This window comes from Sinocyclocheilus anshuiensis, unplaced genomic scaffold (assembly GCF_001515605.1).
Source record: "Sinocyclocheilus anshuiensis isolate Anshui unplaced genomic scaffold, SAMN03320099.WGS_v1.1 scaffold101, whole genome shotgun sequence".
In the NCBI taxonomy this organism is placed as follows: Eukaryota; Metazoa; Chordata; class Actinopteri; order Cypriniformes; family Cyprinidae; genus Sinocyclocheilus; species Sinocyclocheilus anshuiensis.
This window is the reverse complement of record NW_015540892.1, coordinates 2,258,858-2,272,922: the sequence shown is the minus strand read 5'-3', so window position 1 is coordinate 2,272,922 and position 14,065 is coordinate 2,258,858. Positions and strand designations below refer to the sequence as shown.

General features: G+C 41.3%; 1 protein-coding gene across 1 annotated transcript in view; it reads left to right on the top strand.

Moving 5' to 3' along the window:
- The window catches only part of LOC107688893 (acid-sensing ion channel 4-like), a 37,988-nt gene that overhangs the window by 19,848 nt on the left and 4,075 nt on the right, over positions 1-14,065 (top strand). Inside the window, exon 2 of the mRNA XM_016486723.1 lies at positions 9,090-9,234. Within this exon, the coding sequence (XP_016342209.1) occupies positions 9,090-9,234 (145 nt within the window). The remainder of the gene's footprint in view (positions 1-9,089; positions 9,235-14,065) is intronic.

The following is a 14,065-nucleotide window of genomic DNA, read 5'->3' as shown; positions in this document are numbered from 1 at the left end:
CCCCCCCCCCCCCCCCCCCATCAGTGTAAATAACCCATTATATCACAGATATGGCAGTTCGGGTGCTGCGGTATGCTGACACCCTATGTCACCCAAATGGCCGTAACCAACCACAGCTGTCATAATTACACAGAAATGACCTGTCACCAAGCAGACGCATTATGCATGACACAAACACAAAAGATTCCACACTGTCATTGTGTGCTTTGATCTGTTTCCTGATATGTGGTGGAAAACGCTCTTGTTCAGACAGGTTTTAAATTGCTGAAGGAAATCATTTTTAGATCAAAACAAATTCAGACAGTTTTAATGTTTGGAGCCCTGAAGACGTCAGTCGTGAGTATGTGATTCACTAGAAGGAATTGAAGCAATACAGAGCTCTCTTTTTTGTTATCTTCTCCGCATACAGCAGTAAATGTGTAGATTTTATAGTCTTATATGTAAAAGTCTCAGATATGATTCATGTGCTCGGTCCATATCTCATTTCCCCTCCTCTCAGCGACAGGACAGAAGTGCTGACATTTCTTTTGACTCTAGGCTGATTCTCTGTGATGTCAGTGCAGTGTCCCGATTGGTTGGTCCCAACAGACAGGACAATACATGTGCAGAATTTTATTTCTGCTGTTTCTGGTCTGCAGCATAGCATTTTGTGTGTGTAATAAACATTGAGATGTAACTGACACTTTGTTAGGTCTAACCTTTATGTCAATCGATGGGACATTATCTCTTTAATGAAAGGTTCGAGGGCTGAGACTGACAGATGAGATGATTGCTGATCTTTGTGCTCAGGAAAACATGACCAAAAAAGACACAACAAACACAGACAGATATGTGAGTAATGGCAAGCTGTCCCAGTGAGAGGTCATTATAAGGACAGGAAGAGAGAGCGACAGACAGAGACCGTAAAAGAGAGGGAATGTGATCCAGGTGGTTTCAAAGTGGGACACTGAGGTGTTTTTGTACATCTCGCCATCTTTCCAATTGCAGATTGACAGATCTCTTGTTTCAGACTGCAAGTAAACATATCTAAACAGAGCCTACCATAAATAAAAAGAAACAGGTAAAACAACGTCTCCAAATTTTATTCAATCTAAAAGAATAAGTAGCATTTCTGTCAACACCTGCCTGTTTCTGAGCAGTAAAAAAATGAGCTAAAGACAAGCCCTCCAGCTCTGATGCAACATCTGTCTCTGAGTTCCAGGATGTCTTAAACTGCCCAAGGCAAAATGAGAGCACACTTTCAAAACATTCAGCTCTATGGCAGGAACACGCAGAGAGATTTGAACCCGCCATGAGAGGAGTAAACTACACACACACACACACACACACACACACACACACACACACACACACACTCATTAACAATCAGACAGGTATAATAAAATTTTGATTATGGGTTGTTTAGACTCAGTTTGAGGCATTTATTGTTATTAAGTTATGAGAATCCATCAGTGTTTTGCATAGTCTCATTATAATTTGTCTATGGGAGATCATGATTGTTAATAAACAAAAGCCAGTGCTGTTTGTGTGTACTCTATGGTCCACATGACAAGTTGAAATGAAAATGATCTTTCGGTCACACTTTATTTTAAGGTCCAATTCTCACTATTAACAAATCATTAACTACGACTTTTATCTCAATAAACTCCTAATTTGCTGCTTATTAATAGTTAGTAAGGTAGTTGTTAAATTTAGGTATTGGGTAGGATTAGGGATGTAGAATATGGTCATGCAGAATAAGTGCTTTAAAAGTACTAATAAACAGCCAATATATTAATAAAAAGCATGCTAATAAGCAAATAGTTAAAAGTGAGAATTGTTCCCTATATTAACGTGTAACCGATCTTTCCTTTACCTTAGTATTACAGCAATGTTTTGAATTAGAAATTAACCTTTGTCTTTTTCGCCAATACATTTCTTCCTTTTTTGTACTTACACTCTAAAAAAATGCTGGGTTTGTCCATATCTCATCCAGCACTGGGTTGTATTTAACCCAGCATTTTTTAGAGTATAATTTAATAAATGTATGTACACAGTTCAAAAGTCTGAGTTAAAAAAAAAAAATAATAATTAATACTTTTATTCAGCAGTGATGCATTAAGTTGATCATGTGACAATAACGACATTTATAATGTTACTAAATGTTCTGTTTCAAGGAAATGCCATTCTTTTAAACTTTCTGTTCATCAAATAATTGTGAGAAAATTGCAGTTTTCACAAAATATTATTAAGCAGCACAGCTGTTTTTAACATTGATGTTTTTTGTAGCCCAAATCAGGCTTTTATGTATAATGCATTATATAGGGTTATTAAAGGGTATAAGCCATTATAATTATTCATAATGTGTGTTGTAATACATTATATCTTGTTGTAAATAATTATAACCGAATTTAAAATGCATAGTGTAACAATGAATTGATAAGTGTTATAATGTCTTAACTGTGGTTACAATTATTCATGAGATTGTACAATGCATTATAAGGTGCGTTACGAGGCATAATTAATGCATTAAAACTACTTTTATAATGCATTATACATAAAGGCTTTAAGTAAAGTGTTACCACATTTCACAATAGTACTGTTTCTACTGTATTTTTGATCAAAATAATGCAGCATTGGCAAACTTTTAAACAGTAGTAAATAAATATAATAATACCAAATAAATACCAAAACAACCTTCAGCATCATACACATTAATTATTAAAGAAACACATTAGGAGCATTTTCTGTAGTTGTGCTGTAATGTATAAAGCACACGCTGTGTATATAAGGTAAGCAGATGCGGTGCTAAACACAGCGTGATGTGTGAGTCAGGATGGCAGAGAGACAGAGAGGTTCTAACCTCAGCAGGGGATCAATCAAGCGATCATTAAGTGTGATGTTGTGCATTGATTAACCCCAGCATGAGGTCGAGAGAGTGATGGAACAGATTCTATATAACCTTCAGCTTTAAACATTCACACACTGGCGGAAAATGAAACAGGTCAATGTTAGCCAACCTGAAGCAAAGCAAACACACACATATTCCTGCAGATATTCTCAGGCACATACATGCTTTACAGATGGTGTGTATGATGGACAGACATGATTGACAGCTAGCCCACTCAAGCAGAATGGGGCCAGAAGGCTTGTGCTGCAGTTGTGTGCTGCAATTGATTACTGATTTGCTTTGTAGAATTAGCTACAAATAAAAAAATATTTATTTTTTTAACTAATTGTACTAAGCAAGGCAGTGTGTGTGTACAATTGCCTGCCTCTTTGTGACAAAATCTCAAGGCTCTTCACCTCCAGTATACTGTATGTTGCTCTCCTCAGACGTTCAGCCTAATGGTATTCATTAAGTCTTTAATTAATCAGATATGCCTACTTAGACATGTCTGATTTGGACATTTCTGCTGTGACTCTCAATAGTGACCCAAATCATGTGAATGAAAACCCGACTCCACTTACACTACAAAACCGCATGGCCATGAACATTCACAAATCTAAACTTTAATTGCACATCCACATTAATTTTCATCTTGGTAAATTGAGTCTGTACCTCAGAGTGTATCCAATTGAGGCTGTGAATGGGGATGAATGCTTTCGTTTGGGTTGCTTTCTGGAATCCTCGTGACTTGTATACGTTATAGGCAGGGGAAAGAGTGAAAGATACTTTTTAGAATCGCAGGGCTCAATAACGTGTCTGTCTCCACAAATCTGTGGGCAGTCAAGCAGCTGGTGAAACATATCTGTGTCTGTGGAGGGTTTTAGAGAACATGGAACGGAACTACCATTTTTCATTACAGTTGTTCAGATCACTGGAGCAGAAAACCTGAGGCAAGATGGCATAGCTGTGGATATGTGTACATGCCTGCGTGTGTTTATTTATCTGTTTTAGGAGGATGTGTGAACCAGTGCTGTATGATTTTGCCATTTCAAGCTTTTGTGTTGTTTGCATGGCAGAATGAATGAAGGAAATATTTCAATTAATTAACAAGATTCTTCTAATATTCGTTCAGATAAAATAAATAAAGTGACTTTTAGGACATTGTACTGTAAACTATGATTTTTTTTTTTAGTCACTCATGACAAAATTACATTTTAGGTTGAAATTAATTTAAAATAACTTAAGTAACAACATAAACTTCTATTATTAATTACTCACCCTCATGTTATTCCAAACCATTAGACTTTTATATTCAAAACACAAATAAAACTGTTTTTAATGAAACCTGATGATCCATATGAATCAAGCGGTTTAATCCAAGTCTTCTGAAGAGATATGGTCACTTTATATGATGAAAAGGTTTAGTTTAGGCTTTTATTTACATATAAACAATGATTAATGCACACACATACAGCAGAGCACAGCAAATATGGTTAACAAGCTCAACTGTACTTGCTTGATGCACGAGAACAAATCTCATTGGTTCTCATATAGTTTTATTTTATGATCTTTTACATGCCAATGTTTTGGTTTAATGGACTTTCAATGGAGGGACATAAATCTCTTATTTCATTAATAATATCTTAATTTGTGTTGCAAAGATAAGCAACAGTTTTATGGCTTTGAAACACACAAGAGTGAGTAAATGGTGACAGTTTTATTTATTTTTTTTGGGGTGAACCATCCCTTTAAGTCCCATTGTGTCCCAAGCCCATAATTAAAAAAATTATTTAAATTATTTTTTAATGGATAAAATTAATTAATGCTTTAAAAATAACAGTGTCTGAATGGTTTGGGTTTTAATATTTCAGTAATGTAATAATATAACCCTGACTCGCTTGTAACCTTTTAAAAGTATTATAATTCATTTGCATAATTTGGAAAGGAGTGAAAAAAATTCTCAAAAAAATGTAGTTGGACTGCACTGAATTGAACGAAAAAACAACAGCTTGTAATAAAGAGCTAGGAATGCGATGCTGTGTTAATAAATGTGAGGAGTTAATTAGAAACATGAAATCACAAACAAAAGAGAACGCCTGAGGCAGACCTACTGGCAACATTGGTGTCCTGTTAGTAACACACACACACACACACAGAGAGAGAGAGAGAGAGAGAGAATCCATATGTCTCCTGTGTTCACTTCCGCCTGTTTTCAGAAACTACATTTAGTCAGTTAACTTGTCATAAGCATGAAAACAGTATTTCAAAACTTATAAAAATGATCTATGGTGTATTACGAGAATATGTTCAAATACAGCATACAGTAAATAGTACCAAAGATAAGGCTGTGTTTACACTGAATGTAGTGCTTTGGTTATATAAGACTGTTAAGTTATGTTTCTGAGGAAACGGCACAGAATACATTGGTTCCGTGAAGAACCTTTAACATCCATGAAAAAACAATTCACTGATAGGTTCTTCGAGGAACCAAAATGGCTCCTCAATGGCATTGCTGTGCCCCCTTTTGGTACCTTAATCTTTAATAGTGTATTAGTGTAAGTAAAAAATCATTGTTAGGACTCAAAAAAATAAGACAGTCTGGGCCTCAGATGCTGAGGGAATGTTATGCAGTTTGAGGTTTGTAGTGAGACATTTGTGTTGTGATATGTATTTATTGTCAGCAGCACCTTCACAAACACCCGAAAGGAAAATCGCTCGGTAACAATAACAAGCATTGCCACAGGCACAATTAAAGACTACACCTAAGTCTGCTGTCAGAAAGAATTAATGTAAGAGCGCACACACGCTCTGTCACACTCTCTTTCTTAATCTTACTCTTGGACTTTCTCTCTCTTGTTTTATTTCTCTCTTTTCTTTGAACCTGAACTTCTTCTGACTGGAATACATTCACACGTTACCTCTATCCAGTTAGCAGAGTACTCTTGAAATATGCATCTCACATCCATCTCTTTGTATCTTACACGAGAGTCAGTCATGTTGTTTTTCATACCCACACTTTTGCAGCAACGCTTAACCTGATTCAATCTTTATACCTCATGCGTCTTAAGTCAGTGTGAAAGTTTTTATTGTAATGCCATATTTGTTTGTTTATATGAGGTTAGTATTTTATTTAATAGGCTACTGCAGTAACATAGCTTCGTTTCGTTCAATACAAAAGCAAGGATAGCATTTGAATGAAGGTTTTTTTGTAGTACAGAAGCTCTTTTCCTGACCTTTAGATTAAACCTTAGGTTAAGCTTCTCTTTCCTGTCCTTTCAATAACCCTGAAGAACAACTGTGTGTAATGAAAATCAGCTGCAGTTTGACAAGGAAATGGGAGATGAAAGATACATATCAAAACTGATGCACTGATAAAAGTGATAAAAGTATAAATGTTTCAGATGCATATCACATCCTCAAGCTCTTGATTCTGAACTGGTGAAAAAGTATATATCACTTTGTCTGTCAAAGAAAAGGGTGATCTAAGGGTAAAAGATTAAAGTATAGGTCGATATTTTGTCTTCCTGCAGGAAGTGTGGTTTAATCCCTACTGTCTCACTCTGGATTACCACAGATAATTATCTGTCCAGACACATGCAGGTCACACACAAAATATGTTACACACAGACACACATCACACTCACATGCACAAACACAGGTCACACACTAGAGGCTAACTATAGGGACATAAGTTTAAATAATTACACAACACTTTTGTACATATTTCATATGTACTGACCAAGGAAGTCTATAATGCCTGAAGAAAGCTTTCCATTAACATTCCCATTCATCTTAATGACAGTTGCCCAGCAATTGCAGGGCCCCTCAGAGGTATGTGATCTGGATGCTCCCATCTTGGCTCCTAGGCACTTAGTTCCTGGTAACATTTGTTATGTGGCTGATTACTGGTCAAAGGCAGTGGGTAGAGAAACATTTATTTATTTATTTTTTCAAAATATCCAAAGGTCCCCACGGGTCCTTAAAAAGTGTAAAAATGTCATCTGTCAAATGTCAAAATGTCCAATTTAAGATCATAACAAATATCTTAAATGGTATAATGGCAAAAGTCTTAATTATCATTTTAAGAGGGATTAAATTTGGGGAAGGAAAACAGGAATCGTTATAAAGGTTAATGTGATTGTTAAACTTCAAATGGTGACCACCAGTATTTAGAAAAAAAAAAAAAAACCTGGAAGTCTGAGTTAGAATAGTTTCCAAGAGTGTGATTATAAACACAATGAGGCTGTGAAAGTCGACTAATGAGTAGATGAGTTTACCTGTCTGGTGTGGTGACATTTAATGTCCCCGATAACCTCTGTAGTCCCGTTTAGTAACTTTTTCAAGACATGCAAAAGCTTAAAAAAAATCACATCTTGAGCTTATGTTTACCACATACCTTATTTTAGGTATTTAACCAAATATAAACCCATCTATCTATCCATCCATCCATCCATCCACTATCTATCTATCTATCTATCTATCTATCTATCTATCTATCTATCTATCTATCTATCTATCTATCTATCCACATTTTGAGGATTCAAAAGTTGTATGTTATGTGTATCTAGTTTTATACAGCTGGTCTATTAGTCATGTTCGCTACACAATGTTTGTGTACATTTACATAATAGTGTCTCCTCTCTCAGCCACGTCTGTTTTTGTGAACAATCTTTGGTCATATTAGACTTTTACACCCCCATGTCTGTTATCAGAATGATTTGTGGGAAGTCTTCTGCTCTATATGAGTATTTGATTTTTCTCTGGGGGAAAGTTTCGTGTATTGAAATAAATTAATAAAACCCTAACCAGCATGACATTGGCAAAATTGCTGCTATACTGGGTGATATAAAATAATTGTTAAAAAAAATAGTTTGTGTTTATCTGAAAATCTGTGTTTGAGTGACAGATGTGCACAGTATTTTGTACAATGTGAAAGCTATTTCAACAGACTAAATTGGCCTTTTGAAGAAGGAGAAGTGTTCTCTTAAATTTACGTTCAAGGTATTTAGCAGATGCTGTTTTCCAGGGCAACTTACAAAATTGCTTTAGCATCACATACAAGACCATTGTTATCAACAGATGGCATGCATGCAATTTGGAAAGCTATCTTCTAGAAAGCAAGTGCTTCCTATGCTGGTATGAAAAAACAAGATAAAGCTTGACCTTTGACTACCTTTATTCTAGGTTGTGTACTACAACTAAGTGATTTGAACTGTGAGTGTAGCAGAGGTATGATGTGGGAGTACTTAGAAGTTCACAATATTATTTTTGTCATCAGGAGAGAAAGAGAGGAAGGTGTAGGTGGAGGGCTGAGTAGGGAGTAGAAGGTGCAAAAGAGTTTCCTCGGGGCAGCAGCGTCAAGCTTTGGTCCATAGCTTTTAGACAAGATTGGAATATGAGGTACAGTCATCTGGAGTTCCCTTATGTTCTGTCTGAGAACCCCTGTAAGCTATGGAAACTTGCTTCTGCCATGGGGTAAAAATAAATAAATAAATAATAAAACATGAAATTGTGACTTTTTATCTCACAGTTCTGATTATTTTTCTTGCACTTCTGAATTTATATCTAAATTTTGAGTTTGATAGAAAAAAAACCCATCAGAATTGCGAGATATTAACTCTAATCGCAAGTTTATAAATTGCAAGATAAAAACTTGAAATTGTGAGAAAAAAGTCAGAAGGATGGTTGAGACCTTATTATTATTTATTACATGGTAGAAACTATATATATATAGATATAGATATAGATATAGATATATAGATAGATAGATATAGATATAGATAAATTATGAGATGTAAACCAGTGTTGCCAAGTCACAAAATTCCACTGTTTCCGCAGGTATTACGTCAAAATTCTGAGAAAAGGAGTATGACAAAAAGTCAATTGCAATACAAAAATCAGAATTACAAGATAAAAAGCCACCGTTATCTTTTTTATCTTGTGGCAAAAGCAAGTTTCCAACCAGGCCTACTTGATGGAGGCAGAACAGAGAGTCAAAATAAGGGAAAGATGCAACAGTTGATGCTGCTGCTCCGATAATGGATACATCATAAGGTGCTGGTATGGTTAGGAAATCTGAGCGAAGTGAAGTGCCATTTGCTAACACCTTTGTATGAAGGTTTTGGTGTGGGTAAAAAAGACTAGGCAGAGGAGCACAGGCGTTAAGGTGTTTTCAGTAGTGCAAATATGTGTAATACATGTTTGTGTCTGTGGTCTGCAGGTGTATACACGGTATGGGAAATGTTACACATTTAATGGAAACAAGACATCACCCAAGCGGGTAAGGCAAGGCGGCACAGGAAATGGACTGGAGCTGATGCTGGATATTCAGCAGGACGAGTATCTGCCCATCTGGAGAGAAACCAGTGAGTGACAAACACAATTGCTGCCATTTTGCATCTCACTTAATGATTGTAGTGAAAATTACTTTGAAGCGTTTCAGTATTCATTGTACTGTTTACTGCAAATCTGATTGTTTTAGCATACTACCATACTACTTGATACTACCATTTAAAACGTTGGGGTCGGTAAGGTTTTGAAATGTCTTTTAATCTTACCAAGGCTGCAGTCACATATTTGACCAAAAATACACAGTACAAACAGTAATATTGTGAAATATTATTACAATTTATAGTAACTGTTTTCTAAATGTAATTTATTTCTGTGATGGCAAAGCTAAATTGTCAGCAGCCATTACTCCAGTCTTCAGTGTCACATGATCCTTCTCAAGAAACATTTCTTATCAACATTCTAAACATTATTTTGTGGGGAAATGTGATACTGTACATGATTCTTTAATAAACAGAAAGTTAAAAAAAGAATAGCAATCTTTTGTAACATTATAAATGCATACTGTCACCTTCCATTAATTTAATGTGAATATAAACATATATATATATAGATATATATATATATATATATATATATATATATATGCTAGAAGCAGAGCAGTTTTCAGTAACAAGGGACCAAAGGTTAGCAGATTGTAGCGGCTCAAAGGGAGGGCCCTTCAGGGCCATCAGAACAGTGGGCAGATCCCATGTAGGGACAGTGAGGCGGATTCAGCCTCCTGGCCCCCCTCAAGAAACGGACAACTAAGTTGTTCCTGCCCACCGATTGGCCCGCTATAGGAGGATGGGAAGCTGCTATAGCTGCTACATAGGCCTTGAGCGTGGATGGGGAGCGCCCTTTATCCAGCAGCTCTTGTAGGAAGGACAATACCACTGATAAGTCACAGGTAGACGGTCCTCTCCGCGGTTTAGGCCCCAGGTGGAGAAAACAGATCACTTATGGGCGTAGAGGCGTCTTGTAGACATAGCTCTACCCTCCAAAATAGTGTTTAACACACGCTCTGGGAGGTTTACAGACTCCCATCGAGCGGCCAAAGGTGCAGAGCCCACAGCTCAGGCTGGGGGTGCCATATTGTCCTGTTCGCCTGAGAGAGGAGATCCTGCCTCAGGGGAATGGGCCAAGGGGCTGCTACGAGCAGCTGAATCAGCTCTGAAAACCAATGCTGGTTCTTCCAGAGGGGGGCCACCAGGAGAACCTTGTGTTCTTGTTCTCTGACTCGCCTGATTACCTGTGGGATCAGGGCGATCGGGGGAAATGCATAAAGGAGGAGGTTGGGTCAGTCGTGGGCCAAAGCATCCCTGTCCTTCGAATAATAAATTGGGCAGTGAGAGTTGTCTTCTGAGGTGAATAGGTCTACCTCTGCCTTGCCAAAGATCTCCCAGATTTCCTGAACCGTCTGCGGATGGAGCATTCACTCCTCTGAGGGGACCTTGCTCTGTGATAGCATGTCTGCTCCTCAGTTCAATCTGCCCGGTACATGCCCTGCTCTCAGCGAACGCAAGTTGAGCCGAGCCCATTCCAGGAGGCGCTATACCAGAATGAAGAGGCGCTTCGAGGAGAGTCCTCCCTGGCGATTTATGTAGGACATCACAGACATGCTGTCCGAGCGGACCAGAACGTGGTGTCCCTTCAGGTCTGGCAGGAAGAACTGACAGGCCCAACACACTGCTAGCATTTCCAGGCAGTTAATGTGAAGCCCTTCCTCTGCTTTCGACCAATGACCGAAATTCGATTTGCTGTCACACAGAGCTCCCCAACCCCTGTTGGAAGCATCTGTAGAGACAACCGTCCTCTTGCAAACCATTCCCAGGGCCATGCCCTGTTCCATCCACTGAGAGTCCTTCCAAGGGGCTAGGGCTGTTACTCAGGCCTGATCCACCTTGATACGTAGGCGTCCGTGATGCCGCGCATGGGATGGAACCCGCGGTTTCAGCCAGCGCTGAAGGGGCCGCATACAACGCTCTAAGTGACTGAGGAGGAGGATCCTGCGAGATAGCAATTCTGTCTCTGACTGGGCCAAAATGAGCCAGTCATCGAGGTAGTTGAGAATGCGGATTCGTAAATCCACTTCGTAAAAGTGCAGGGAGCCAGAGACAGTCCGAAGGGAAGGACCGTATATTGATAAGCCACTCCCTCGAAGGTGAATCTCAAGAATCGCCTGTGATGGGGGCAGTCTGGATGTGAAAGTAAGCATCTTTCAGATCCAGAGAAAAGAACCAGTCCCCTGTGTGAATTTGTGAGAAGATCTGCTTCAGCGTAGTCATCCTGAACGGCCTGTCCATGAGGGCGCGTTCAGGCGTCTGAGATCAAAGATGGGCCGGAGGCCGCCATCCTTTTTGGGGATGAGGAAGTAACGGCTGTAGAAGCCTGATTCGCTCTGAACTGGAAGAACCGTCTCAATGGCTCCTTTTGCCAGCAGATTCATCACCTCGGAGTGCAGAACGTATGCGTCATTGCTCTGAACTGAGGTGGGAACCATGCCACTGAAACGCGGGGGTCTTTGAGCGAATTGAAGTGAATAACCTCGTTTTATTATCCCCAAAACCCATTCTGACACTCCAGGGATGGCCTGTCAGGCCTCGGCCTGTGTGGCAAGGGGCTGGATTAGTTCGAGTGGCTGGTCACTGCATGGGGACAGGGCACTCGTGAGAAATGGAAGAGGAAATTTGCTCTCTTTTTGAAAATGTTTGTGCTTTATTTTGTCCACTATAACAGCGGATGGTTGCTTGGGCGCTTGAACGTGCCCAGAAATCGCAACAGACACATTGCCTTCTGCACCCCAAACTGAATGGGGTGATAGGAGGCTTAAGAGAGGTCGCTTGGGGGATGGTCCAGCTGTAGCGAGACTTGGCTCCCCCCTCTTCCTGTCCTGCAGATCAGGATGACGCCTGTGGCGTGGGGTCCAACGCTAGCTTGGGCCAGGGTCCCTGGCGCTTCAGGAAGGGGTAGCGTCTGGCTGAACGGGAATGCCCTCGGCGCCCTCGGGACGGCAGCAGCAGGTGCAGGCTTCGCAGGCTGTTGAGTCGGCATAGGCTTAGAGCGACTAGAGGCAGCTGCAGAGCTGGAGTGCTTCGGCAGTGTTATGGCTGTTTTTGGTTCTGTTTTGCTGTTGTTTTCTTTGTTTCTATAGGTTGCCAGCTAAGGATCCACCTGTTCTTAATTGGAGGACTAGGTATTTAAGAGTCCCATCCTTGTTTGGGAGGAGGCTGCTTCTTTTGTTAACATCCTGCCTTTGAGCTCTGCTGGACAGCTGGACCCCTTTGCCATTATCTTTCTTTAAATCTTTTTTCTGTTTATTATTCATTTATTTGCTATAATTAATTCTTTATTCCTATCTGTAACCCCTAGACTGAATAAATTCTTTTGGTTTAGAATGATACTTTTGGACTCAGTTCCCTTATTTATTGTTGTTTCCCAAGTCGGGATGTAACAGCAGGAAGTGTCGCATGGCCTGGGACAACTTCTGCGCCTCTGTAAAGCGCTCCACGAAACCCTTCGCTGCAGGTCCAAATAGGCCAGTGGGGGAGATCGGGGCGTCAAGGAAGGGGACTTTGTCCGTGTCCTTGATTTCTGTCAAGGTGAGCCTTAAGTGGCACTCAAGCACCACTAGGCTGGCCATAGATCTCCCAATTGCCTGGGTTGTGGTCTTAGTGGCGCGCAAGGCCTGGTCCGTCACGCTTCTTCTCCCTGAGCGTCGCGGGGTCCGGGCCAGACTCGTCCATGCAGGAAAGGAGTTTCCCTGAAAGACCTGAAGGACCGCCATGGAATGGAGCGCCTGTCCAGCCGAGGAGTAGGCACATCCAGCAAGAGCTGAAGTAGTCCTACACGGCTTGGACAGATGGGTGGCCTTTGCCTTCCAGCCGATGGCAGTGGGCGGGCAGAGATGCGCGGTCACTGACTCGTCCAGGGGAGGCAGCTTCTCGTACCCCTTTTCTTCAGCGCCATCTACCAAAGTGAGGGCGGATGAAGCGGAAGTATGGAGGCCTTTTTTGCCCAGTAGGGGGCACACCACAACCTGGAGAGCTCTTCGTAGACCTCCGGGAAGAACGGAGAGTATCGCTGGGCGAGGGGCCTGACGGCGCCCCGGCAGGAACCATTCATCCAGATGGTAGCGAGAGGGCTCCTCCGCCAGAGACCACTCTAATCCCAGCTCTTCGACCGCTTTCGAGAGGACGCGGAAAAGTTCAGCGTCCATCCAGACTTAGGCGGCGCTGCGCTCGGACGACGGCAAGGGGGTGGGGGTGGTAACCGAGCCCGACAGCTCCTCTGCGTCCGAGGCTGCCAATGGCAGCTCGTCGTCACTCCCACTGAACGAGACCAGGTCGCTCGCGCTGGCGGAGGGACGCTGGTCAGGTTGAGTAAAGACGATGGGGGATGCCTCTCTGTGTGGAGAGAGCGAGGCACGCGGGACCTGAGCTGACGTGAGCTCACTCGCATCCGAGTGCTGAAGATCTCTGCCCCGCTGCTTTTTCCTCACAGGTTCCTGGGAGGAAGAAAATGCGATGGCGCGAGGGGTTTCCGCATGGGATTTCCCCAAGCAGGACACGCACTCACTGTGGCCATCATCAGCGTGCAGGGGGGACCTGCACGTGCTGCAATAACGGCGCGGCATTTGAAACAATGCCGATTTGCTCTTTTAGAATGCTCTTTTAGGATCATTGCTGGATGGTGGCAGGGGAAGCGGGACCACTGCTGCTACGACGCTGAAGGCAGCGGATAAGCTGAGCAGAGAGAGGTCGCTGGTTCCACTGCGAGGCATGTCAACGGTGAGCGGGCTTCTGCAGATCAGCGGAGAACGTCGTCGTCGCTGAAGGAGAAGAAATCTGAGGATCCTGTAGCGAAACA